At 45.2% G+C, this 26,207-nt stretch overlaps 1 protein-coding gene across 1 annotated transcript; it reads right to left on the bottom strand.

Annotated features, from left to right (window-relative positions):
• Positions 1-638: 638 nt before the first annotated feature.
• si:ch211-158d24.2 (multiple epidermal growth factor-like domains protein 9) lies at positions 639-26,201 on the bottom strand. The gene is made up of 6 exons (XM_030358277.1): positions 25,569-26,201; positions 22,186-22,390; positions 12,292-12,431; positions 5,835-5,987; positions 3,208-3,480; positions 639-3,113 (listed from the first exon to the last, which is right to left on the bottom strand). Exons 1-6 carry the CDS (start codon positions 26,053-26,055, stop codon positions 2,596-2,598), a joined length of 1,776 nt encoding a protein of 591 aa, XP_030214137.1. The 5' UTR covers positions 26,056-26,201; the 3' UTR covers positions 639-2,595.
• Positions 26,202-26,207: the final 6 nt, after the last annotated feature.

Here is a 26,207-nt window from a genome sequence, read left to right as displayed (position 1 = left end):
CTCCACCCCGACCTCCACCCGCGAAGTTGGAGTGTCGCAAGCTGTCCCTCAGGTTTGTAGGCCCCTTCCCCATCACTCGTGTCATTAACCCGGAGGCGGTACGCCTTCGGCTCCCTAGATCCTTGAGGATCTACCCGACATTCCATGTCTCCAGAGTCAAGCCCGTCCAGGAGAGCCCTCTGGCTCCTCCCGTTCCGTCTCCTCCTCCCCCTCAGCTCGTCGACGGCGGTCCGGTGCACACTGTCCAGCGCCTCCTTCGCCCCCGCCGCCTTGGACGTGGGGTACAGTACCCGGTGGATTGGGAGGGGTACGGTCCGGAGGAGCGCTCCTGGATTCCGGCTCGCTTCATCGTGGATGCCCGTCTCATCTCGGACTTCCAACGGTCTTTAGTTTTCTTTTTTGGGTTAAAATATTTGTGTTGATTATGGCAACGACTAATTACTGAGATTCTATACAAATATTGAGTTAACCACTGGAGGTCATAATTGTACAATGAGAGAAAGATATATATATATACTGTATATTTATATATATATATACACACAGCAGGCAGTGACCTCCCCTGACCCATGACCTCAGTGTTCTTGGTGAGATGGAGGAAGGATAATCATAACAAAACAAAGAATCACACAAAGAGCTTAGAAAGTTGACCCAGTTTTATTTTGGTATGTTGATTTGAGAGATGGCCGTCTAGCCTGGCTCAGTATTTACACTACTTGTCTGATTCGTCTTGTTCCCCAGCCCTCCTATTCTGCCACTTGCATAGATGAAGGTACGCCATGCCCCGCCCCTATTGGTCCCCCCTGGTGGTGAAGCGAGAGGTTGGACCTGCAGGGAGGAAAACCTAGCAAAGTACTTATGGACAAAAGGATTCTTTGCTTTTGCTCTCCAATTGATCAGGATGGGATGTGGTGGGGAAGTTCTAAGGCCGTTGTTGGCCATGGAGACATGGTTCCGTGTGATAACTCTCCACATCAAGAAGTGCAGGCTGGAAGTATTGGGGACTGGTGATCTACTTCCTGAAGCCACGACAGGAAGGAGGTCACCACAGAGGAGGAAGGCTGTTGAATGATGCCACCTTTTTAAAGTGAATAGTTGTTGAGTGACAACACAAACACACACACGCACTCACTCACACACACAGACACACACACACACAGTACTCTATCTGTACAATATTAATGCTAGTATTCATCTGTACAAGCTATTTACAATGAAGATCATGATAGGTGGATTTACAGGAACCTGAGCAGCGAGGGGGGTTAGTTCAGCACAGCAGACACAAGCCAAGCAACACAACTACAAGGACAGGTGTAGTCTACATGTGTATTGTACAGGTGTAGTCTACAGATGAATTACACAGGTGTAGTCTACAGGTTAAGGACACAAGTGTAGTCTACAGGTGTATTACATAGGTGTAGTCTACAGCTGAAGTCTACAGATGTATTCTACAGGTGTACTTCACAGGTATAGTCTACAGGTGTATTCTACAAGTGTAGTCTAACGTGTATTCTACAGGTGTAGTCTCCAGGTGTAGGCTACAGGTGTAATCTACGGGTGAAGTCTACAGCTGTAGTACACAGGTGTAGTACAAAGGTGTAATCTACAGGTGTGGTCCATAGGTGTAGTCTACAGGAGTCATCCACATTTGTAATCTACAGGTGTAGTTTGCAGGGGTAGTCTACAGGTGTAGTTCACAGGTGTGTGTGTTCAGAGTGCTCAGAGCCTTGCAGCATTGGAGCGGAGCGTGGACAGAAGGCGTGTCTTGACTCCCCCGCACAGTGGCCAGGTATATTCGATTGTTTGTGTATCTCCATCATGGTGTTCCAATACCACGCTGAGGTCTGGACTCTTGGTGTTGAGGTAGGCAGCGGAAACAGAGGGGTGTTCTTATGAGGGCCAGGTGAGTTTTACTGCCTTTTATAGAGAAGTCTCAATGGAACACAACCTGTCACACACCCAGGGCCTTCTGGATCTGTATACAATTTGCAAAATAAAACAATAATAATGGTTTGCGTCAGCAAGTTTTCCACCCATCCACCCCTCCCTCCCCTCCCTCCCGTTACGCGTACAAACACACAAACTGTACATGGAAAATATCCGGTGTGTCAACCACAACTCCATATTCAATAATACATTAGATAAAACACCATTCAAATAAACATGTGCAGCATTTCTCTCAAAGAAATAAGTAATCAACCAATAAATTAAATTAAATAACAATCATTTCTTCTGGTCCGGTTTAACTCAAAACAGTTTGTCAGTTGGTTGGTTTGAACTTTTACTTTGAAATGCTAGGCCCCTTATAAAATCCCTACCAAGGCAGCAGCAGTTAGTATGCATCAGCGGCCCCTGGTGGCTAAACAAGAAAATAAATGTCTTTGCCTTTTTTTGGAATGGTCCACCTGTTTCATCATGAAAATACACAGAAGTGAAAGAAAACAGAAAAAATGGACGGAGAGGAGGAGAAGGCAAGGAGGACAAGGAGGAAGAAGAAGAGGAGGGGGGAGGAGGAGGAGGGAGAAAGAGGAGGAGGAGCCTGTGTTTAGATTGAACATCGTAGCAGTGTATAGTCTGGTGGATGTGGGGCTGGGCCTAAGCCTTGTAGCAGTTGCTCTGCGTGGTGAGGGCCAGCTGGCCGTTGGGCGCCACCTCACTGGCTTCGTCCTCCAGGAGCCCCGACACGTCGGCGTTTGGCAGGCTGTCGTGGTAGCTGCTGAAGCTGATGTTGTCCTCCTTCAGCTCGATGGTCCAGAACGGCGCATTGAGCTTGCGGTTCTGATACTCCCGGTATGCGTACACCCCGCCCACGAAGCCCAACAGCACCAGTACCACCAGGATGATGACGGCCAGGATGATGACGTTGAACTGGGTCCAAGACACGTCGCTAGGCGCCGTAGTGTTGTCGCTGGGCCACGCCCCTAGAGTACTGGCTACCGTCTGGGTGGACGCGGCCGGCGTGCCCGGGCTGGTGGTGATGGTGGTGTTGTTGTTGCTGTGGGAGGAGGCGGTGGTGGAGGGGTCGGCGAGGGTCGTAGCGGGCGAAGTCATGATGGGAGGGAGCGTGGTGAGAGGCGGGGGGGTGGTCCCGGGACCGGACGCGGCCCGCACGTCTGAGGGAACGAAACAGCAAGTTTAGCATGTGATCAGTACGATGAAGCAGCTGTGATCCTCCTCCGTACCTTCAGTACGTGTGTGTGTACGTACCTGGTTCTCGGGTACAGTTCTGTGCCTGGGCGTTCCCGCTGAAGCCCGTTGCGCACAACTGGCACTTATCGCCCGTCGTCACGGGGGAGCAGCCCAAGCAGCGGCCTGTGTCTGGATCGCACATCTGGGGAGGACCGCTGGGGTCTGCATTGCCATGACACTCACAGGGAAGACACGCCCCCTCCGAGCGGAAGAATCGCGGGGTGCAGGTGAGGCAGCGTGGCCCAGTGTAGCCGGGCAGGCACGCGTCACATACAGCTTGGCCTGCCGAGTCTGGGGGAGAGCGAACGAGAGACGTTAGGAAACAATGAGGAACCACCTAAGTCAGAAGGGATCTTCACATAGGATGGTCAGCTTTTATAACAAGACAAGGGGCTATGTGTGTTTGTGTGATATGTAATGACCAACACTAAACCACTAGGTGGCTCTAGATCATAGCATTCAGACTCAAGATGTAACACACCTATTTATATTGATATGGTAAATATTTTATATTCAATATGGCAATCTAAAAAAATGTCCTAGGCGACACCTACACCCAATTGGTAACTGGGTCTAAGTTGTAAATTATTAAGTAGAATCGTAGATGCTCAATAGACTTTTCTATTAACAATAGACAATTGTATATATATATATATATAAATATATATAGACATGTATATGATCTAATCAAAGTTTGTATCAGTAGACTGTATCAGTACATTGTTTCCGTAGACTGTATCAGTAGACTGTATATAATCAGTACACTGTATCATAAGACTCTATTAGTAGACTGTATATAATTAGCAGACAGTATCAGTAGACTGTATCAGAAGACTACATTAGTAGAATGTATATAATCAGTAGACAGTATCAGTAGACTATCAGAAGACTGTATTAGTAGACTGTATATAATCAGTAGACAGTATCAGTAGACTGTATAAGAAGACAGTATCAGTAGACAGTGTCAGTAGACAGTATCAGTAGACTGTATCAGAAGACTGTATCAGTAGACTGTATCACAAGACTGTATCAGTTGGCTGTATATAATCAGTAGACAATATTAGTAGACTGTAACAAAAAGAGTATATCAGTAGACTGTATATAACCAGTAGACAGTATCAGTAGACTGTATCAGAAGACTGTATGAGTAGACTGTATCACAAGACTGTATCAGTTGGCTGTATATAATCAGTAGACAATATTAGTAGACTGTAACAAAAAGAGTGTATCAGTAGACTGTATATAACCAGTAGACAGAATCAGTAGACTGTATCAGAAGACTGTATCAGTAGACTGCCTATAATCAGTAGACAGTATCAGTAGACTGTATCAGAAGACTGTATCAGTAGACTGTATATAAACAGTATCAGTAGACTGTATCAGAAGACTGTATCAGTAGATTGTATATAATCAGTAGACCGTATCAGTAGACTGTATCATAACAGAAGACTGTATCAGTAGACTGTATATAATCAGTAAACAGTATCAGTAGACTGTATCAGAACAGAAGACTGTATCAGTAGATTGTACATAATCAGTAGACCGTATCAGTAGACTGTATCAGAAGACTGTATCAGTAGACTGTATCACAAGACTGTATCAGTTGGCTGTATATAATCAGTAGACAATATTAGTAGACTGTGACAAAAAGAGTGTATCAGTAGACTGTATATAACCAGTAGACAGTATCAGTAGACTGTATCAGAAGACTGTATCAGTAGACTGCATATAATCAGTAGACAGTATCAGTAGACTGTATCAGAAGACTGTATCAGTAGACTGTAGATAAACAGCAGGGGTTAATCTAAACCGGGAAAGAGGGGCGCTGCGCCTCCTTGTTTCAACCCAGCGCCTCCTTGTCGAAAATTTTAAATTACTTAAAATCTCCCGGAATGGAGAGCGAGCGAGCAAGACCGCGCACAGGAGACAGACGTGCTCCTAACCGCGTTTGCATCTGTGTAGCGAGCGCGCAGCACAACAGAGAGGGATCTAGAAACTGTGCATGAGGCAGTGTGCACGTGAGCCTCAGGCGCCTCCTGATTGGCCTGGATAGGTAAGTCAACCAATCAGTTTACAGTGTAGGCGGGCTTTTATCTCTTCTCCCGAACCAAATTTATCAGTTCAGTGAATCTGAGAGTGTCTGAGAAGAAAGAAAATATAGCGTTTGGTGACTTCGTTTACAGTGTTTTAAAATACTAATTTAAATAATAAAGAAAGTGTTCTTCCAGCAGGTTCCCGAAGTACGTGTTTTTTTTTCTATATACATTACTGTATGTAATGTTCTGCATCTATGGTAACTTAGCCATTTTGAGTAATTTGGCCTTACTATACGAGTCAACATACTGGTCCTTCACAAGCCTCAGAATGATCCATTTCTACCTCAAATTTTCAAAAGCTCCGCACCGCGGAGCTTTTGAAAACCACACCTTCCCCTCTTCTCGGTCGCTTTGCTCCCTCGCCATTGATGTTTTCCCCCTTGTGAATTTTTTCTAGAAAAACCCCTGAAACAGTATCAGTAGACTGTATCAGAAGACTGTATCAGTAGATTGTATATAATCAGTTGACCGTATCAGTAGACTGTATCATAACAGAAGACTGTATCAGTAGTCTGTATCAGTAGTCTGTCTCAGCAGATGGGGTCTGACCTGCGTGGCAGAGGCCCGTGGTGGAGGTTTTGGAGCAGGGGCAGGGCGAGCAGGACTGGCCCAGCTCCGCGGTGCTGCTCGGCCGATAGAAGTTGGGCTGACATTCCTCACAGTTGACCCCCTGGGTGTTGTTCATGCAGTTCAGACACACACCTAGAGAGAGGGAGACCAGGGTTTAATCTATGTATAGAGATAGGGCGAGGGAATAGTCATCTGCAGACTATCTAAAGTGTTGGAACAGTTGATGCATACGTCAGAAGTGGAGTAGCTAGAGTAATAAATGCAACAGTAGAGCCATAGAAACTAGAAAACAACGTTAGTACAATATGTATTTTTATGAGTTTGTGCTCTGCTTGAAGTAGTATTCATAATGTAATCCTTATTCCATTAATGTTGGGCCCCTTTAACACATTTTGACAGACCTCTTTGATACCCAACCTAATTGTCTACCTACTAAGACATATTTGTACACTAAATTGTTGCATAATATGGTGTGCGGGCAATCCTCAGAGCAGCAGAACTTTCTTTGGGCAAAGAGACTCAGATGCAAGAAAAACAACAACCGATGAACCACAAACATGAATAACAACGACAAAAATCTTTTTAACGAAAAACAATAAAGCAACAAAATTAAAAGTAGGGTTAGGCTCCAAGTCCAACCCAGAGCATGTTGGGCAGCAGAGCGGCCCTGGAATATTAAAGATGAACTGAACTGAAATTTGAAGTTTAGTTGATATAACAGATGTATTGTCTGCCTCCTCATTGGTACAATAACAAAAAATGGCTGAACTTACTAAAAGGGATTAAATTGTATGGTGAAAGTGTTACCGGGCGCCGCCATGTTGGATTTCAACAATCAGCTACCTCACTGGCATGGTAACCTACTCCTACTCTGAGGCTCTAGCAGCCATAGCAGGTAATGAGTCAGGCTCTGAGGCTCGCTGAAATGGCTACGGAAAAACAAACAACCAGGTCTACAGGAGGATCATCTTATTGCATTGCCCCTGGCTGCAGAAATGAATTATATAGGGCCAAGGCAGCTGGGGTAATCATACATTTCCACAGGCTACCTTTGAATAGGAAACCAGACCTTAATACATGGCTGGCAGCCTTGAAACTGACTAACCCTCCGATAGCCCCTGTCATGTCCATCTCCACAAGCTAGCACTCCGATCATAAAGTGTATAAACTCTTACTCTGACGATATCACAGATCTATGTTTCCAAGCTGCTAATTAAACCACGGCAGGTCTGTAAACAGAAGTTCAACAAATGTCCCTTTCTACTCACCCTGATGTTCGCCGACTAGCCGATTGCTGATGCAGAGGGAGTTAAAGTCGAAGAAGCAGTTTCATAGTAAGATGTATCTGTGCAATATCCATCTGTGCAATATCCAGCAACATCCACCAGAAAGTAAACCTCCAACATCCACCTTAAGTAAACGTGACACTCGTGAATCCGCCTCGGATCTATGCTCATCCGCGGGTGCATCTCCTAAAGTGCATCTAACATGTCTTTCCGGTCCCGTCCCCCCGGAGACGATTTTTTCTCGTGGAACCATGTCTTTAATAACCATGTTATTAGGCAGATAATAAACCATGTAATTTCTTTGATAGGTCCATGGTCGAGAGAGGGTTCACACATACAGATACCTTGGGACAACAATCGATCACAAACTCAACTTCAAAACAAATACTGATATCATCCACTCCAAGTGCCAGCAACGTCTCTTTTTCCTTCGCAAACTCCAGGTCCACCAATCCGTTCTGACAGTATTCTACAGATGTTTCATTGAATCCATAATCACCTTTAACATCACCTCCTGGTTCGGAGCACTGTTCAACATCCATAGGAACCCACTAAACAGAATCATCAAACTGAGCAGCAAAATAATTGGACAACAACAGGAATCCCTCATCAATATATACAACAAAAGGACTAAGCAGAAATCAACACAAATCACCCTTGACATCACACACACTCTACACAGCCAGTATTCAGTATCCACTTACCCTCAGGCCGCAGATACAGAGCCCCTACAGTAAGGACAAACAGAGCCCTGTCAAGTTTTGTCCCGGCATCCATAAGACTCTTGAATGGTTTAACCCCTCCTTGAACTGTATCCTCTTGTTTTAATACCTGGAATCGTTTTAAATTATTTATTTATTTATCCTCCACTATGGAGGTAATAATACTATTTATTTATTAGGCTTAGGCAAAGATTTTTATTTTTATTTTCTGCAGGGCTGATGGTGCATGTTTGCGAGTATGTGCGTGTTTTTCTTTTGTTTATTGTATGTACTGTTGGGTATGGACACACCCTGCTGCTCCTCCACATCTGAAGTTCCTAACGGAAAAATAAAGTAATTTGAATTGAATTGATGGTCCCAGGGTGGTTTCAAATAAAACCGGACCTATGCGGTTTCGTGTTAGGATTCGAAACCGCCTGAAGCGGCGTTGAGTTACAGGTTTTTTTTTGTATTATTTTTGTAGCTTTAAATACAGCCCCATGGTCAATTTAATTACTAACTGTACATTAAAAAGTATTTCTACTCAATCTAAAAGGTTAAACAACTACTATCTCCTCCTCAACTTGAATGTTTTTATACAGCGCGCAGACTTGATGCTCTCCACTTTTTTTTTGTGGAGAACCAGCGCCTTCAATATGTAGGTACTACAGCGGTTGTACAGCTTGTTGCGTTTCCGCAATGAGTCCGTCTTAACGGAGATATTCCTGAAACGCATCAAAGGAAAACGGAGGGGGAAAGGTCGTTTTCGCTATTTATGGGGCGCTCCAGTGTCTCCGCTCGGACGTCCCTTAGAGAGAGCATGGCCACTTCCAAAACCTCTCTCTCGCCGCACAGCATCCGAAATGCCCTAGGCATGGTTATGCAACCTAATCCCACCATTAGATGGTCAAGGTTGAGCGGGACCTCTCGGCAGCAGCACCCATACGCTCAATAGTCACACCCACAATATCCGAAGGTGGAGCTGGAGCCTGAAATTGATCCCTCCCCACCGGGTGGCAGTCGGACACTACAGGCATGTCCCTGGCACAGGCTCAAACGCGTAACCAGCCATATTAAAATCACTATTTTCCGCAGTGGAGTGTAGAAGAGTTCACGTGTCTGCAGCAACGACCTAGTCCTACCATGCCAGTGACGTCATCGGCGCTCTAATACAAAAAGACGCATTTTCTTTTGTTGCTAAAAAAAAGTTATATATTGATTTTTTTTAGATTTTTTTTCATGTCATTTTTTTTATAATGGTCATAACTAACACGTTATCGATGTTGATTATTTCAGTTCAGTTCATCTTTAACTAGTACTAACTACTACTGTTTGTTTTCACCATTGACAGCCTCTAAGGAGGCCCAGACAAATATTCACCAGTATTTACAGTAGGCTGATAGATTTCAGATAGTAGACTAAACCCAGTCGCCCCCATTCTCACAAAAAAAGAAAAGAAAGAGAAAAACTATTTTATACATGTTTCCACAAGTTCAAGCAGCCTGTTAATGTGGGCTCTGGCCACCGGGGGGGCAGGGCCTCTGTTTGTCTACTGTTCACCCCCTCTAATTACATAAAGAGTTGATGTTGAAGACTGTGTGAAGTATGTGCTTCATTAAATATTCATCATGCATGAGGTACATCAGGGAAGTAGGACATGTGTTTGCGTTCTAGCGTGTGTAATGTAGTGTGTGCTTCCAGAAGTCTTATGTAATGTTTACGCCATAACCACTGAACTACCTCTAAAATAGTCATCCTGAGAATCTTTATTAATATACAAATATTTACTCTTTTTTATTCATGCAAAGTGTATTTCAGCATTTAGAACAGTGGCATAAATACATGTATTATTATAATTAATAACTGTTTTCTTTACATGCCCCGGGTTAGAGAAGGTGCCCTACAGTAACATGTAATCTGTTGTCATTTGGACTGTGAAGTTCCAGAAGGTTATTAAAGTAAATCATTGGCGAATATAGAAAAAACGTAAAAAGACTCGTCATAGCAATGTCAGCATAAGCCGATAATAAAGGTTTTGTTGCCGTTATTTCGACCAATGAGATGCATTGCTGCAGCAGGGGCTGAGACCTTACATCCTAAGATTATACGCAGCAGTTTGTCATCTGGTACTGTAGATTCAGGAAATTTCTGTGAATTTATAGGGTTTGTATTTAAGATCAGCTCACTCCATATCAGTTGGAGCTCAGTACAGAGCCTTGGTTTAAGTATAATCTCGACATAACTGACTCAACGTCAAACTTTTCACCAATAAGAACCGGAACTGGAACTGTAATATTCAGAGATGTGGAAAGAAAGAGAGAGAATGTATATATATTAGGGCTGTAACGATACACCAACTCACGATTCAGTTTGTATCAAGATTTTTGACCCACGGTTCGATACATCCCAAGATTTTTTTAAATTTAAAATGCAGTTTATTTAAACAACACTTATATTACAATTAACTTAATGTAACATTTAGGAACAAATCATTTGGAACACATTGATCAGAAAGAATACTATTAAAGTATAACAAAATGAACAAGAAATGTGCATTTCGCCGGCACAACGCAAAGCATGTGTTCAAAACGCTACCGTGAACCTGTGGATATAAAGGTTTTGATTGTGGGAGGTTCAGTGTGGGAGTTATATCCCCAAACGCGTTTTCAGAACATTCCTTTGGCCAATTAGGAGATAAACAATTTCCTCGTTTATGGCGGCCCCTAATGGCGAAATTTGTTTCGTCATCGACGGTCGAGTCAAAATAGTATTTGAAGATTTATTTCCGTGTGTGTCTGAAGATGTCGTGTGCAAAGTTTGGTGTCGATTGGTCAAAAAATGTGGGAAGAGTAGGGAAAAGGCAGTTTAGCGGTTTTCGCGAAAAAAATGTATAGACGCAAATGGGCGTGGCCTATGCCAAAAGATCTGTGTGTCTAACGTTTTGGACTGTGGGAGGTTTGGTGTGGGAGTTATAGCCCCAAACGCATATTCCTTGGTATAGCGCCACCTAGGGACCAGCGTGTCTGGATTTTGTTATCTGAGTAGCGGTGCCGGACCTGGATCTAGTCATGCAATTGGCGTGTGTGCACCATTTACGGTTTGGGCTGTGGTCCCAGTTTTAGGGGGGGTAGTATAATAAACACTACAAAAACAATAGGGCTCCAACCTGTTGGCTTGGACCCCTAATAAATAAATAACCAAAGATTGCAGTTGGAGGATGCTTGCAGGTAGGAAAAACCCCCAACTGGTTTTGTGGTTTAGGCTTATGTATTTGAAAATATTAATGTTAAATAAATAATAGTAATTTGAATAGTTTGGTAGCACTAACCAGCGTTCCCACTAGGAAAATCGGTGCTGGTCAAAGTGACTTGCATAGGTTTAGTTTTCGGTCAAATATCCTATTATCGCTTCATATTAGGCTATTTAGCTTAACAATGACATAATCTGGCCGTATAGGATGCAACATGTTGAATAGCCTAACTTTCAAATAGATGGGAAAAAACCCTAACGTCCGATTCGCAATAACAAGGCATAGTGTTACGAGTAGCGTATGTGTGTGCGCGAGAATGGCAGTGTGTGTGTGTGTGTGTGTCTGTGAGTGACTTCAACGAGTGAGTTGGCGAGTGAGGAGAGCGAGGGGTAGCGTGTGTGTGTGTGTAGTGAAGAAACAAACGAGTCCGGTAGAATAAAGTACCCAGCCTGTCAATAATCGGTGGTCGCTTCATTCCGACCTATAAGCAGACCAACTGCCGGTCAAAGCACACAAAACACTAGAGACAGGGATCAAACAGGCTATTTTCGCGCGCTTGGCCCACTCTGGATAAATGTCGTTCATATCGCATATGAGGACTTTGCAGGCTGTGGAGAAATGCAATCCTCCATAGCCGAGGAGCACTGTCATCCCAGCGAGGGCATCTCGTCGCAGACTTACGGCATCGATAAGAGGAGCGATGTCTATTTAGACAGATTATTAGCAAATTTCAATCTGACAATTTGACCGGAGAGATACAATTTTGTCTGACATTTAATTTTTCTATTACCAGACAATGGAAGCCCTGGCGCTAACAGCTCATATCATGTGGCTGGATCTGGACTCGAGGATAATGGGAGTTAGAAAGAGCGTGTCGCGCTTCTGCCTTCTCACACCGTGAGACAGGAGAGAGAGAGAGAAGTGAGAAGTGAGAAGTGAGAAGTGAGAGAGAGAGAGAGAGAGAGAGAGAGAGAGAGAGAGAGAGAGAGAGAGAGAGAGAGAGAGAGAAGAGAGAGAGAGAGAGAGAGAGAGAGAGAGAGAGAGAGAGAAGAGAGAGAGAGAGAGAGAGAGAGAGAGAGTGTGAGGGGGAGAGCGAGAGAGAGAGAGAGAGCGAGAGAGAGAGCGAGACAAGATTTGCTGCAGCACGATATAGACGGATACACTTGAGGAGCGGATCTGGTTGGGGGCCCAGGTCTTACCGGACTGCGGGTGGCAGTAGTTGGTGTGGTTGTTGCACCGGCAGGGTTGACACCCGGTGCTGCTGAAGTGGAAGAATTCAGGGTGGCAGTCGTCGCACTTGGGCCCGTACACGCCCCTCTTACACACACACGTCCCTGAGCTGAAAGAGAGCGAGAGCGAGCGAGAGAGAGAGAAGAAAAAAGTTCAAACAAAATGTGTACCTAGTGAACATAGAACATTACACAGAACACTTGTGAATATAATAATAAGTACATACTACCAAACACTCACTCAAACTCAACCACACACAGCCTGTCTGCCACAAGGAGTAGTGTGGTCTACAGCAGAACAAGAGAGGGTCCACAAGTAGTAGTGTGGTCTGCAGCAGAACAAGAGGGGGTCCACAAGGAGTAGTGTGGTCTGCAGCAGAACAAGAGGGGGTCCACAGGGAGTAGTGTGGTCTACAGCAGAACAAGGGGGCTTAGTGTACGGGGCTAATGTGGGCCTGTGAATCTCTTTGAGACTGGAGCTGGGTCTTTATTGCAGCACTATGGGTACAGCTCACTACCTTAATACAAGAAGAGACTCTGAGTTTTACGTAACTCTGTGGTTTTGGCAGTAGGCTTAAAATATCTCAGCTGATGAAGCTTTCAAGAATGTTCTGTGCTGCATCGATACAATGACCCTCAGCTCTACGGCGGCCCACAGAGGACATTTCAACAGTTTGACCTCCACACACACATTCACTCTACGCATTCAAATGAGATGGATCACCCACTGAGGCTAAAGGATAGAAGGATAAAACTAGTTCAGGGTTCTACAGCATCAGTAAGGGTGCTCAAGGCAAACAGGACAAAAGTAGTTCAGGGTACTACAGAATTAATAATGATGCTAAATTATAGCAGGAATACTAGTTCAGCGTACTAGAATATTAATTATGATGCCAGATCATAACAGTATAATACTAGTTCAAGGTACAGTACTACAGTATTGATAATTATGGTAAATCATAACAGTACAAGTTCAGGGTCATACAGCATTAATAATTATGGTAAATCATTACAGTATAATACTAGTTCAGGGTCCTACAGTATTAATAATGATGCTAAATGCTAATAGTTCAATGTACTCTGTGATTGGCTGTGGGCCCATGAACACAATGACCTAAATACAACCAATGAGGAGCAACGCCAGGTTGCTCAGCACACAAAGATCTGACTTCACAACCACTGCACTTCATGATGATGAGCAGTGGCCAGGGAGGGGGAGGGGCCTGAGAGAGACCGGGTGGGGGAGGGATCTGAGAGATACCTGGGAGGGGGAGGGGCCTGAGAGAGACCCGGGAGAGGGAGGGGCCTGAGAGATACCCGGGAGGGTGAGGGTCCTGAGAGAGACCTGGGAGAGGGAGGGGCCTGAGAGATACCGGGGAGGGGCCTGAGAGAGACCCGGAAGAGGCAGGGGCCTGAGGGAAACTGGGAGAGGCCTGAGAGAGACCCGGGAGGGGAAGGGGCCCGAGAGAGACCCGGGAGAGGGCGGGGGCGGGGCCAGGTCAACAAAAAAACATAAACTTGTTGACACACATACATACACAGACAAATACACATACAAACAGACACATACCATCAGACATATATATAGACAGATTAAATGATTGCCCTACAAAAAGGATCACACATTTTGAAAACAAAATCATATTTACATTATCAAGTCACTCATTGAACGAATATAAGCAATAGGGCTTCCAGAAACAGGAACCGGATAACAATGAATTATTGACGTGGCACGTGGCAGAAGGGGTGAGGGGTTGTTGTTGTGTGGGTTGTCGACACGCTCCAGCGGCGCTTCAGCGGCAGCTTTCTCTGCTAGCGCCACACAGCGCTAACTGGGTCAGTGTTACATTGGCGACAACAAGGATTAACCCCCTCCCACGGCGGCTGCTGCCATGGCCACGGCCATACGCTGCTCAGTATGCTTAAGAGACCAACGCCAGAGGGCACAGACTGAACCTCCTCTCCAGCTCCTCCTCCTTCTCCTCCTCTCCACTCCCTCCACCCTCCTCCTCCCCACCTTCTCCTCCTCTCTACCTCCTCTCCACAGTGACCTCCTCTCTACGTCCTACTCCTCTCCACAGTGACCTCCTCTCTACCTCCTCCACTCTCCGCAGTGACCACCTCTCTACCTCCTCCTCTCTCAACAGAGACAGAATAGAAACACAATGTTATTCAGTATTCAATAGAAGAAGAGATAGAATAGAAACAGTTTAATTAAGACTCTAGATAAAAAACATTCCTCTGCATAGCAGGTCGAGTTACATTTCTCTGTGTGTCAGTCTGTGTGTGGACAAACCCTAAACTAGGGCTGGGCGATATATCGATATTTAAGATATATCGATATTTTTTCAAACGCGATATGAAACGAGACCATATCGTCAATATCGATATAATTTAATTTAAGTTGAAATTACAGCACATTTGTTCCAAATAACACCAGTTTCGAACCGCGCCTGCCGCCTGCTATTTCGTAACTCTGCTTATGTCTCTCCCGCTCTGCCTCCGGCTCACACACACAAGCTGTGTTCGAAATCGTTCCCTATACACTCGATCCCTATTCCCTATATAGTGTACCTGATATAGTGCACTATATAGGGAATAGGGAACGAGAATTCGGACACTACGCTGAACATTTCTAAACGTCATTTGCGTCAGTAAATGCGCCGGGTATTTGTGTGACGCAGACAGATGCGCCCACATCATGTAAACATACCAGGCACTCACGAGGAAAGCTGGAGGTTGTATTGATGTTGAATGTTAAATATTCTATGTTAAATCCCAAATAAATTGTTGACATCTCTAAACGAAAGCCGGAGACTCCATCATTAAATGTATTAGTTTTCGCGGTTATTCAGCTTCTTCTTCTCCTCCGGAAAAACACGACCGCATTGCATTGTGGTATACGGGAGTAACATGTAGGGAACATCGTATGTAGCCTATTTTAAGTGTGGACCACGGAGATTTCGAACACCCTACAAATGGCGTGCACCCTATTTAGTGCACTACATCCATGATAGGGAACGATTTCGAACACAGCTACAGTCTCTGCCTACCCCCCCCCCCCCCACTGACTCACGTCACTTTTTGAAACATGAGCCGTGTTCGAAATCGTTCACTATTCATTGGGTATTTTAAGTGCACAATATTGTGCATGAAATTAACCACTGAGAATTCGAACACCACTACAAAATGGCGAGCACCCTATATAGTGCACTATATCCGTGATAGGGAACGATTTCGAACACAGCTATGGAGTCCGCTTGCGCATGCAGCTCCGAGGAGCTTGTTTGCAAGCGAAAGACCAACGGCTCCATAGTATGGAAATGGTTTGGATATAAGTTGTCTGACGAATTACAAAATCACATAATTTGTGGAGCGTGCTTAAAAACTGTCGCAACCAAAGGGTTGCAATTCTGTCCATAATATTCCGGAGGTGCACACAGCTTTTGGCCGTGATATTATATATTATAATGTTCTCAAATACGAGGCGGAGGCAGTGTCTAGTCCACGGTTTATTCAACCACGGTTTATTCAACCATTCGAATATTAATTGTAAATCGAAACGGTAGGTAAGTAATAACGGGAACTCCACCGTAACTTTAAGGTTTCTCACTCCGCGAGACCCAAACATAAAACATTAAAGGTCCCATGACATGAAAATCTCACTTTATGAGGTTTTCTAACATAAATATGAGTTCCCCTAGCCTGCCTATGGTCCCCCAGTGGCTAAAACTTGCGTTTGGTGTAAAACGAGCACTAGCTGTTCTGCTCGCCTTTGAAAAAACGGAGGCTCAAGCGCACTGATTTGGAATGTCTTGGTCTGTCACAAAGCATCTAAGCTCCTCCCCTTACTCTGCCTGGCCCGCCCAGAGACGTTGGCCCGCCAATGAGACACGACCGTGCGAGCGCCACATGTGTGTGTGAACACACACACTTTCTCTTGTATTTCCACAACGAGACTGTATTGGGGGTTATCTGAGCCATGGTTGAGAAGGAATTGGGGGAAAGGAAATTTGGCTTTGACTCGCTGAAGTACATGAACTGCAACATGCCTCCCGTGTGTTCTAGAATATTTACAGAACACGGCTGAAGGCTATGTGCGCCTCGCCATTGCATACATCCACTGTAAACAGCGCATGGTACCGTGGCTGCACGGCAGAATTTCGGGAACGTCTTTGAATACTGTGTTAGTTGCCCACTAATACCTATATTAAAGAATACAAAAAATAGCATGTCATGTCCGCCCCCCCCACGTACGGTTCATAATATTTCGGAGGCGCACAAAGCTTTTGGCCGTGATGTTATATATTATAATATTCTCTAATACGAGGCGAAGGCAGTGTCTAGTCCACGGTTTATTCAACCATCAAACTATTCAATTCCGAACGGTAGAAATAGTAATATCAAATCTGCGCACGGAGCGCGCCAACCCCCCCCCCCCCCCCCCCCCCCCCCCCCCTTCGACAAATATCGATATCTATCTTATATCGATATTCTGCTTGAAGATATCGAGATATGACTTTTGGTCCATATCGCCCAGCCCTACCCTAAACAGGAGTGTTGCTGAACAGGTGCTAAACAGGAGGGTGTAGGTGTTTCGGGATAGCTAGCTAATGCCGGTTGCTCAGCTGATGGCAAAAACAATAACAAAACTAAAAAATACCTGTTGGACCAACTACAATGGTCCAACAGGTCTCTGCAACCAGTGTCAAATAATTTATAACAGCATATTAACTAACCATAACTACCCAAAAATAAAACCTAATGCATGTCTTCTGTTAGAATGTAATGTAATGAATGTAACTAGTGAAACTAGTTCAATATGAAAAATCTTGGGGTGCCCGGTGGTTCACCGAGTAGAGGTCCAGTCCTTACCGCAGCGACCCGGGTTTGATTCCTGCCCGTGGGCCTTTGCTGCATGTCTTCCCCTCTCTCTCGTATAGCTTCCTGTTTAACTCTACAATAAAAAGGGTAACATCTTAAAAAAGAAAGAAAATCTCTTATGGTTTCTTCAAAGGCGTAGCCTGGTAGGGATCGTTGTATTCGGTCTGTTGATCATTGTCTCTCATTCTGAAACTCCAAGCCATCCCTGTATGTATTGTGCTCAGACCCACACCCTTACTGTATGTATTGTGTTCAGACCCAAGCCCTTACTGTTATGTACTGTGCTCAGACCCAAGCCCTTACTGTATGTTTTGGGTTCCGACCCACGCCCTTACAGTATGTATTGTGTTCAGTCATTTTGATATCGGTGCGTTGTCTATGTTGTAGACGAGAAAGTACCAGACACTACCTCCTTTTGCCTGCTCCTGTACTACTCTCCTGACGGTGACCTGGCTCTACTTTCTTTGTTCGGTTTTTGCCCTTTTTGTCATCAGTGGCCTTGTGCCCTTTGTGTTTTTGCATTTCCTCAGAGTAGCGACTGTAATGACTTAAATGTTTGAAAGTTGTATGGTTTTCTATCTTATATTCATTTAAATCCCATTGTAAGGGATTATTATTAGATTGTCAAAAAAGGCGGCATATAAATGCAATTTGTTATAATCATTATTATTATTGTCATTATTATCATTAAAGTCGCAATGTGTACGATTCAGCCAATTAGTAGCCAGGAGACCTTCAGAATAAAAAAAAGAAATAACAGAGTTCGGTCAACTCTAACTCGCTGTGCAACTGTGTGACGCATACTAGCGTAGCTTGGCTGGCTGGGCTTTGGGAATGTCAATAGTAAGATTCTTGTAAACAAAGAGAGAGGTAGGGCCATCATTTTAATTTGTAGCATATATCGGTTATAGGATGGGATTGAATGCATTTTTGCAGCATTCAATTTGGGTTCATAGTCATTTGATGTAAGCCTTGGAGAATATTTTGTTAAATTGTTGGTTTCTTTCTTTTAATTCTGTATTCTGCCTGGGAAACCCAGGTATCCTCTCTGGGTGATAAAGTACATCTAAACTTTCCTACTAGCTTTATTTATTAAATATCAAATGGCTTAAATATCAAATGGATCATTATTAATAATCATGATGGTAGTGATAGTAATTCGATGATGAATGGTGGTGATGGTATGAGTCCAGCTGTGGAGGAGAGGAAACATCTGGGCCAGGAATCAATATTTTATCGGTCCCCGCCTCACTGGCTCGATAAGGCGCAGTGAAAAATGCATGAGCACCTCAACAGACTGACCCAAATCAATTTTGGATTACGTCTGGGTCAAATTCAGAACTGTAGATCTACTGTATATATACATATATATATATATATATCAGGATACTCTAGTGGCTAGAGAGTTAGCCCTGCCTGCTCCTTAATGGCATGTCTGTGTACTGTCTAACCCCTACCTGCTCCTTAATGACCTATCTGTGTACTGTCTAACCCCTACCTGCTCCTTAATGACCTATCTGTGTACTGTCTAACCCCTACCTGCTCCTTAATGACCTATCTGTGTACTGTCTAACCCCTACCTGCTCCTTAATGACATGTCTCTGTACTGTCTACTCTAACCCCTACCTGCTCCTAATGACCTGTCTGTGTACTGTCTAACCCCTACCTGCGCCTTAATGACCTGTCTGTGTACAGGGCAGCTCCTTAATGACCTGTTTCTTTATTAACTGTCTAACCTCTACCTGCTCTATGTTTACAAGAATCACTGTCCAACCTCTACCTGCTCCTTAATGACCTGTTGCTGTACTGTGTAACCCCTATCTGCTCCTTAATGACCTGTCTCTCTACTGTCTAACTTGTACCTGCTCCCTAATGACCTGTCACACTAACACACACACACACACACACACACACACACACACACACACACACACACACACACACACACACACACACACACACACACACACACACACACACACACACACACAAACACACACACACACACACACACACACACACACACACACACACACACACACACACACAGACACACACAACCTGACTGGGGACTACATTGGTAACTATATAGTCCCCCTGACTATATGGTGCCACCAATATGGTGGTGGCACATGGTGAATAAAGTGGAAAAGTGAATCACCAGATTAGGCTTGCTGACAGGCTCAATAAAAATCCTGATTGGCCGATGAGACATTTACTGCTTCTCTTCTTCCAGTCAGATTAGAGAGATAATTGCCCAACGAGATTAAGTGCTTTTCAGCAGAATCTGCTCGAAGCGCCATCCCTATGTTGGTAACCATAGTGACAAAACCTCCCCCCCCCCAGCCGAGGACTTAGAGGAGATACTCCCCAAATCCTGAGGGCCCTTGCGAAGGAGCCCGGACAAAGATTCTCCTACCAGGGACGGTAGGAGGGTGACAGGTGCTGAAGGGACAGATGCATTTGATGTCATCTTAAACAAGTAAAACTAAAGGGAAGTCAGGTTAAGTTGCAAAAAACATAGCAGATTAGTAAGGATGTGTTCATCCACTACAACAAAGACAATCCGGTTTAACTACACACGAGTCTGACAAGTGTTTAGAGGAATAGCTGACATTTCCAAAAGAAGGCTATGGTGAATGTCATCTAATTGCTGTGTGTGATGATGATGATGATGAAGGTGATGATGATAGACTGAGGAGACTCTACCGGGCTCCTCCCACTAACAGGTCTAGCAGGTCATAACTGCAGATCCAGACGGCCCTAAACACACCCCTTGCAGTAGTATTATAGTATTATTATTATCATAGTATTATATAATATGATATGCTATTATAGGAGCCATGAAGAACCAGAGAGGTAGAAGAAAAGAGAGCGAGAGAGAGCGAGAGCGAGAGACCTTGTGCTTAGACAGTCCGAGGGGGGATAGCATTACTACTTCTAGTGTGTGTGTGTGTGTGTGTGTGTGTGTGTGTGTGTGTGTGTGTGTTTATGGTTCCGTGTCCCCTGCTGTCCCTGCCATGACCCCCCCACCCTCCAAGCCCACTTGGAAAGTCACCTACTCCCTCTGTCTCTCCGTGATTGGTCCACATAGGAGTAAGACTCGCCCACATTCCAGTGGCTAGATGGTGTTTACTGCAGAATGACACATTGCTGCACATCAACGCACACCCCACCGCTAAGCACGCACATAAAAACGACCTCTATTTTTACCCCATTGCAGTCTGTCAGGGTGTCTGTCTGCCTGTCAGTCTGTCTGTCTGTCTGTCTGTAAGTCTGTATGTCTGACTCTGTCTGTGTCTGTCTGTCTCCCTCTCTGTCTGCCGATCTCTCTGTCTGTCTGTCTGTCTGTCTGTCTGTCTGTCTGTCTGTCTGTCTTTCTTCATGTCTGCCTGTCTCTCTGTCTGTCTGTCTTCATGTCTCTCTGTCTGTCTGTCTGCCAATCTGTCTGTCTATATGTCTGCCTGTCTCTCTGTCTCTTTGTCGGACGATCTTGTATGTCTGTCTGTCTGTCTGCCTCTCTCTCCGTCTAGCTGTCTGTCTGCCTGTCTCTCCGTCTATCTATCTGTCTGTTTCTCCAGCTGTCTGTCTGTCTGTTTGCCAATCTCTCTGTCTGTCTGTCTGCCGATCTCAACGTCTGTCTGTCTGCCTGTCTGCCTGTCTCTCTGTCTTGTCGGTCTGTCTAAGAAAATAACGGAATAAAGAGAAAACGATTTCCGGCAAATCATTAAAAATTGGTAAAACTTCACAACATCATGAAGCAAAACATGATTCATAACAGACTATCCAACTGTAGTGACATCACAGAAACATCACATTTTACCCAGAGTTTTCATTAGCTCTTCAAATTGTATAATAATATTATCAGTCTTAATTATTATTTTAATGTTATAGTCATTACTAATGTTAGAATATTAATGTTATGGTCTTTACTAATGTTATGATAGTTTACATAATAGTAGTCTTTACTAATGTTTTTTTCATATTATAGTCTTCAGTTATGTTATTATTGTATAGTCTTTACTAGTGTTCTAATCTTAGTCTTAACTAATGTTATAATATTAGACTTTGCTGATGTTATGATGTTATGATGTTATAATGTTATAATGTTATTGTCTTTGCAAAGTTTATGAATGAAACCTTAAAGGAGACATATTATGGTGTTTCCAAACATGTAAACATAGTATTTGAGTTCCAGAAAACATGTTTTTGAAGCTGTTTGCTGGAAATAGCTTTTAGGAAAAAAAACGTTGACGGCGGCGGTAGCTTTGCGGCAGTTTGGCAGCTCATCTCCGGGACTAGAATCCCTTTCTCCTCAATGTCTCCTCCTCCGGACTGGCAGCTCCGGCGGGGGGAGCTCGGCGGAAGTCCGGCAGAGAAAGGGCTTGTACTCCCAGAGCTGAGCTGCTGGGCTGCCATCAGAGTTCCCCCCGCCGGAGCAGCTCGTCCGCTGGTCCACAAAATCTTAGCTATGCTCTGATTGGAGAGGAGTTGGGAAGTGGGAGGTAATATACTACTGTGCCCCCTTCTTACGTAGGAGGGGGAGCCGAAACTGACTCGCTCATTTGGTAACTTTAGGCGGGGTACTTTCAGAATTGCATATCTCACTCAAAAAATCATGCACTGACTTTTTTCGAAGTTTGTATGCGTGTAGGAGCACCAGAGACCCAAAACAACACCCCAAATCCCAGGTAAAGTCCCAGGTTGTTTTCATAATATGTCCCCTTTAACCTAGTGCAACAACGCTGTTTCAAATACTTTGTAAGTCTCTTCACACCAGGGGGACCCACAATACAATATCTGTGTGTATATGGGACTCAACCCATAGATACTGATCTGTGTATGTTGTTGGGGGATCCAGCTCCAACCGGATGGAAACCCATTTTGGGTCACTTTACCAGAGGCTTGCTTTAGGTAAAGGTGTCTGCAGAGTAAATTACCCAGTAACCAGGTGACCAAGTAACCCAGGAAGCACCTCACCTGTCACAAAGGGGGTCCACAGCCCCGTAGGAGTCGCACTGGCAGGGCAGGCAGCCGCCGGTGCCGTTGGTGAAGTGTCCGTCCTCACAGTCATCACACTGCGGCCCGCTGTAGCCAGACACGCAGGAGCACCGGCCGGTCGGGACGTCACACTCCTCTGGGTCCAGGATGCCCTCGCCACCGGTGCTGCAGTTACACGCCACCTCTGATGCACACACACACACAGACACAGGGATAACGGACTGTACGATGCCGTACGGGCAAAGCATGTCTGATCATATCTTGAAGAATTGATATAATTGGAACCAGAATATGTTGTGGATCCAATGATGATGATTGTGTGACCCTATTTATTTTGATGCTTTCTAGAAGTACACGCTGATACACACACTATTTAGAGGTGCCCTTACTGGGTCACATGGCAATGATGACACAGGGCTACAGCGCAGTGATGATGTCAGTGTTAATGCATGTAATTATTAACAGTATTGTTGGATTTTTAATGGTGTAATGTTATATTAACATTACTGTTAATGTTGCAATGCTATTATTACAAATGCTCTGTATTGTTTAGGTTGTAATGTTATTATTAACAATGTTCTTGTATTGAGGTTATGTTATTATTAACAGTAATTATATATTGCTAATGTAGTCATGTTATACTATTAACCATATTGAAATATTGCTTATGTTGTCATGTCATTATTAATTTTTTTTTGTTTTGGTAAGGTCACAATATCCGTCCATGAAGTAGCTCACCTCATATCACAACATTAAGTGTATACCGTTATATTCCAACAGATGTATGGTGAATGTATGTTGTAGATGAGCGGTTGGCAGTCGGCGTGTAGGTGGATGGTGAGCGGAGGTGAGGGGGTGATGGACTGCACACCATCTATTATTCATTACACAGTCAGAGTGGGCGAGTTGTTGGGTGGAGCAGAGTGTGGTGTGCAGTCAGGAGGACTACCCCTTCTCTCCACCCCGCTCCCACCCCACGGAGGAGTGACGAGACAGCAGGAAAACCAAGATGGATTGACAGGGTGGAGTTGACAGGCAGGCTAATGGTGTCATGTGTTTCATTCACACAAATCTTCTCACAACCAATATTTCATTCATTAACGTTCACCCAACTGTGTCTACTGCCTTGTGTTCTTCAGTGGAAATCAAAATGTGTGTATTGTAATAACGGTGTTAATTAGTACAGTAGGCGTCAGAGGGCTGTGTATGCGGCACGTCAGGTTAATCTCATAAAGCTCATTCTTTCTGAAACCAACCCAGCTCATTCCATATTGAGCACCGTGCTGATTACGTTTATGGTCAATAACATCAATAGCCGGTTATCCATGTAAGACAGACAGTGTAATCAGTTTTTTGACCAGAACCTTTGGACAAAACTTTGAACAACAGGATCCTCCCATAGTTAATTGCGGCTAGAGCCTAGAGAGACTGGGACCCAAGACTATCTCCTAGAACTTAGTGAGACCTAGACAAGACAGTTTAATCTAGACGGTGTATTTTATTGACCATATAGAGACAATGCTTCCCCTGTAACAGAGGGTTTTCAATCCCTTTTCAAATCTCCATTTGAAGGCAGTTGCAAGAGGGCGATACAACAGATGTTTTCTGTTTGACGTTGACAAGAGATGTAGGTAACCCTTTTTGAAACCACCTCCATAGGTGGTGTACGCTACATTCAATCTAGTCTGAAAGAATCTCTGGCGGAAGCGTTGTGTGTGAAGTCATGTGTTTTGCCAGTACTCCAGTCATCAACCAATAGAAAGCAAGACACCATCGAATGCAAATGTTTGATTCCCATCCCTAACAACCAGATTATTAACCATGATTTGAAACATCCATTCCAAAACAATGTTAACTGATACACCAGAGTTACCACAACTCAGAACCATTCTCGACGATAATGCAGAGCAGGATGTGGTACAAATTTGAAACCTGCAGGTGCGTGTGCATATCAGGCAGGGGTCTCTTGTAAAGAGTCCAATTCCCCCTGCTGCTCACCCAGTCCTTACACGAGGACAGAGTTTTATGTCTCTCTCTTGCTTCCAATTCAAATTCAAAGGGATTTGTTTTCATTGAAACGTACATCTACACTCTCCCTCTCCCTCTCATATGGAAATGACCAGACGCCATTCTTAAATCACTCCGGTCGGCTGTCTGGCAGCCACCAGACCGGTCTGTGTGCTGAGCCGCAGAACCTGTCCTGAGTGGTTGACGTCAGGTGGCGTGCTGTCGTCTGGTATGTGATGACACATCCCCGGCTCCCATACCTCAGGCTGGCCTCCATGTCAGCCCCATGGCTGACTCCAGAGCTCATGATGTGGGGAGGGGTATAAACACACCTGGGTTCACCTCCGGGACGAACCCTGTGACCAACCGCCCTGAGTTGTGGTATCACCTGGGAGGGGGGGGGGGGGGGGGGGGACCTCCTATTGCCTCCAGGTGAGGAGGTGAATGTTATTGTAGGTGTGTAGCGGTGAGCAGAACAAAAGGACCCAGCCCGGATCTCTGCAGGGGGGATGGGGGGGACACATCTAAACAAACATGGCTTGCTAACTAGCTCCCTCTCACTCTTCTTCCACTCTTGAGGACGAGGAGTGAGATGGAGCTAGTCAGCAAGCCATGTTCAGACACACACACACACACACACACACACACACACACACACACACACACACACACACACACACACACACACACACACACACACACACACACACACACACACACACACACACACACACACTAACAGGATCTGAGGGTTGTGTGTGGGAGAGAGGGAGAGGGGGGGAAGTGAAAGAGACAGAGAGGGAGAGGGGTTTTGCCTGCATGGCCATTTTGTTTAGATGCGTTCCTCTTATTGTCAAAATGATGCTATTAAACACTCCGGTCGGTACTCAGCAGGTGCTCGTGACTCTCCCTTCCTTATAAAAAGCGCTGCCTGTCGCAACACAAAAGGATTAGCATATTCCATTCTGAGGTTGGATATAGAGCAGCACGCAGCTCTCTCCCGGCGCCCCTTCTCCCACATCCACTATGGCTACTAAGCTGTAACGACAATATCTCGACTCTGTGCCAATATATGCTCGGAGACGCGTGTGGTGTAAAGACCCACGGAGCGGCGGGGACTGTGGGCTGCATGACGCGGAGCTGTCAGGGCAGGGAGATTTGGGGCCATTGTTGCGATCTGCTCATTGGGACACTCTCTGCGTCAAAACCCGCGGCCCGTCTCTTCCACACGTAGTCTCTCAGATGTGTTGTTGTGAGGATTGGTTGTGTTGTGTAAACGTCCACCACGGCCCCATGTAGGCCTATACGTATGTATGAACTGAATGGCTCGTCATTTGACAGTAATACACACTCACCCTGGCCCTGGTCCTTTGAAGGAACAGACGTGTCGATGTGATCCGTTGACCACGCATCGTTCGCAGTGCGCTGGGGGATCATAGAGACCATCTGCAGCATCTTCTCCGGAGAAAACACGGATGTCTGAGCGTCGGTGGACCTCCTGGCGGCTCCTGGTCTCCGTCTCCAGTCCGACTCCGAGCTGGAGACATGTTGTGAGAAAGGCTCGGTGCCCGGCCGCCTGGCCGGGGTTGTGCTGCCGCCGATGTCCTGTGCGCTTAAAGGGGGGCCCGGCGCACGGATGAGTCTTTTTAGAGCCCGCAGGACACCCCAGTCCTCCGGTAGCTGGTGGAGAGAGGTGCCGGGGAGCACCTCGGTCACTGAGGCCGAGCGGAGCCTCCTGGAAAGCGGCGACGCAGAGTCGTAGGAGGCGCTGCGGGGCGCCGCGTCGGTAAAGCCGATAGATCCATACAGAATAAACAGTAACACCCCGGATATGAACATCATTATGGTGGTTCAGCTCTCCATGTAAGCCCTGATATCGGCCAGTCTCAGACTGCCCTTCGTGGACCTGCTGCGGGTGTTCTTCACCATGGATGTCCTGGTGGCTGATGGATGCCCTATGAACCAGACGCGACTCAACAACCTACCTTAGTGGG

This window comes from Gadus morhua, chromosome 6, assembly GCF_902167405.1.
Source record: "Gadus morhua chromosome 6, gadMor3.0, whole genome shotgun sequence".
In the NCBI taxonomy this organism is placed as follows: domain Eukaryota; kingdom Metazoa; phylum Chordata; class Actinopteri; order Gadiformes; family Gadidae; genus Gadus; species Gadus morhua.
Note: the sequence above shows the minus strand (reverse complement) of the source record. Positions and strands in the feature narration are given on the sequence as shown.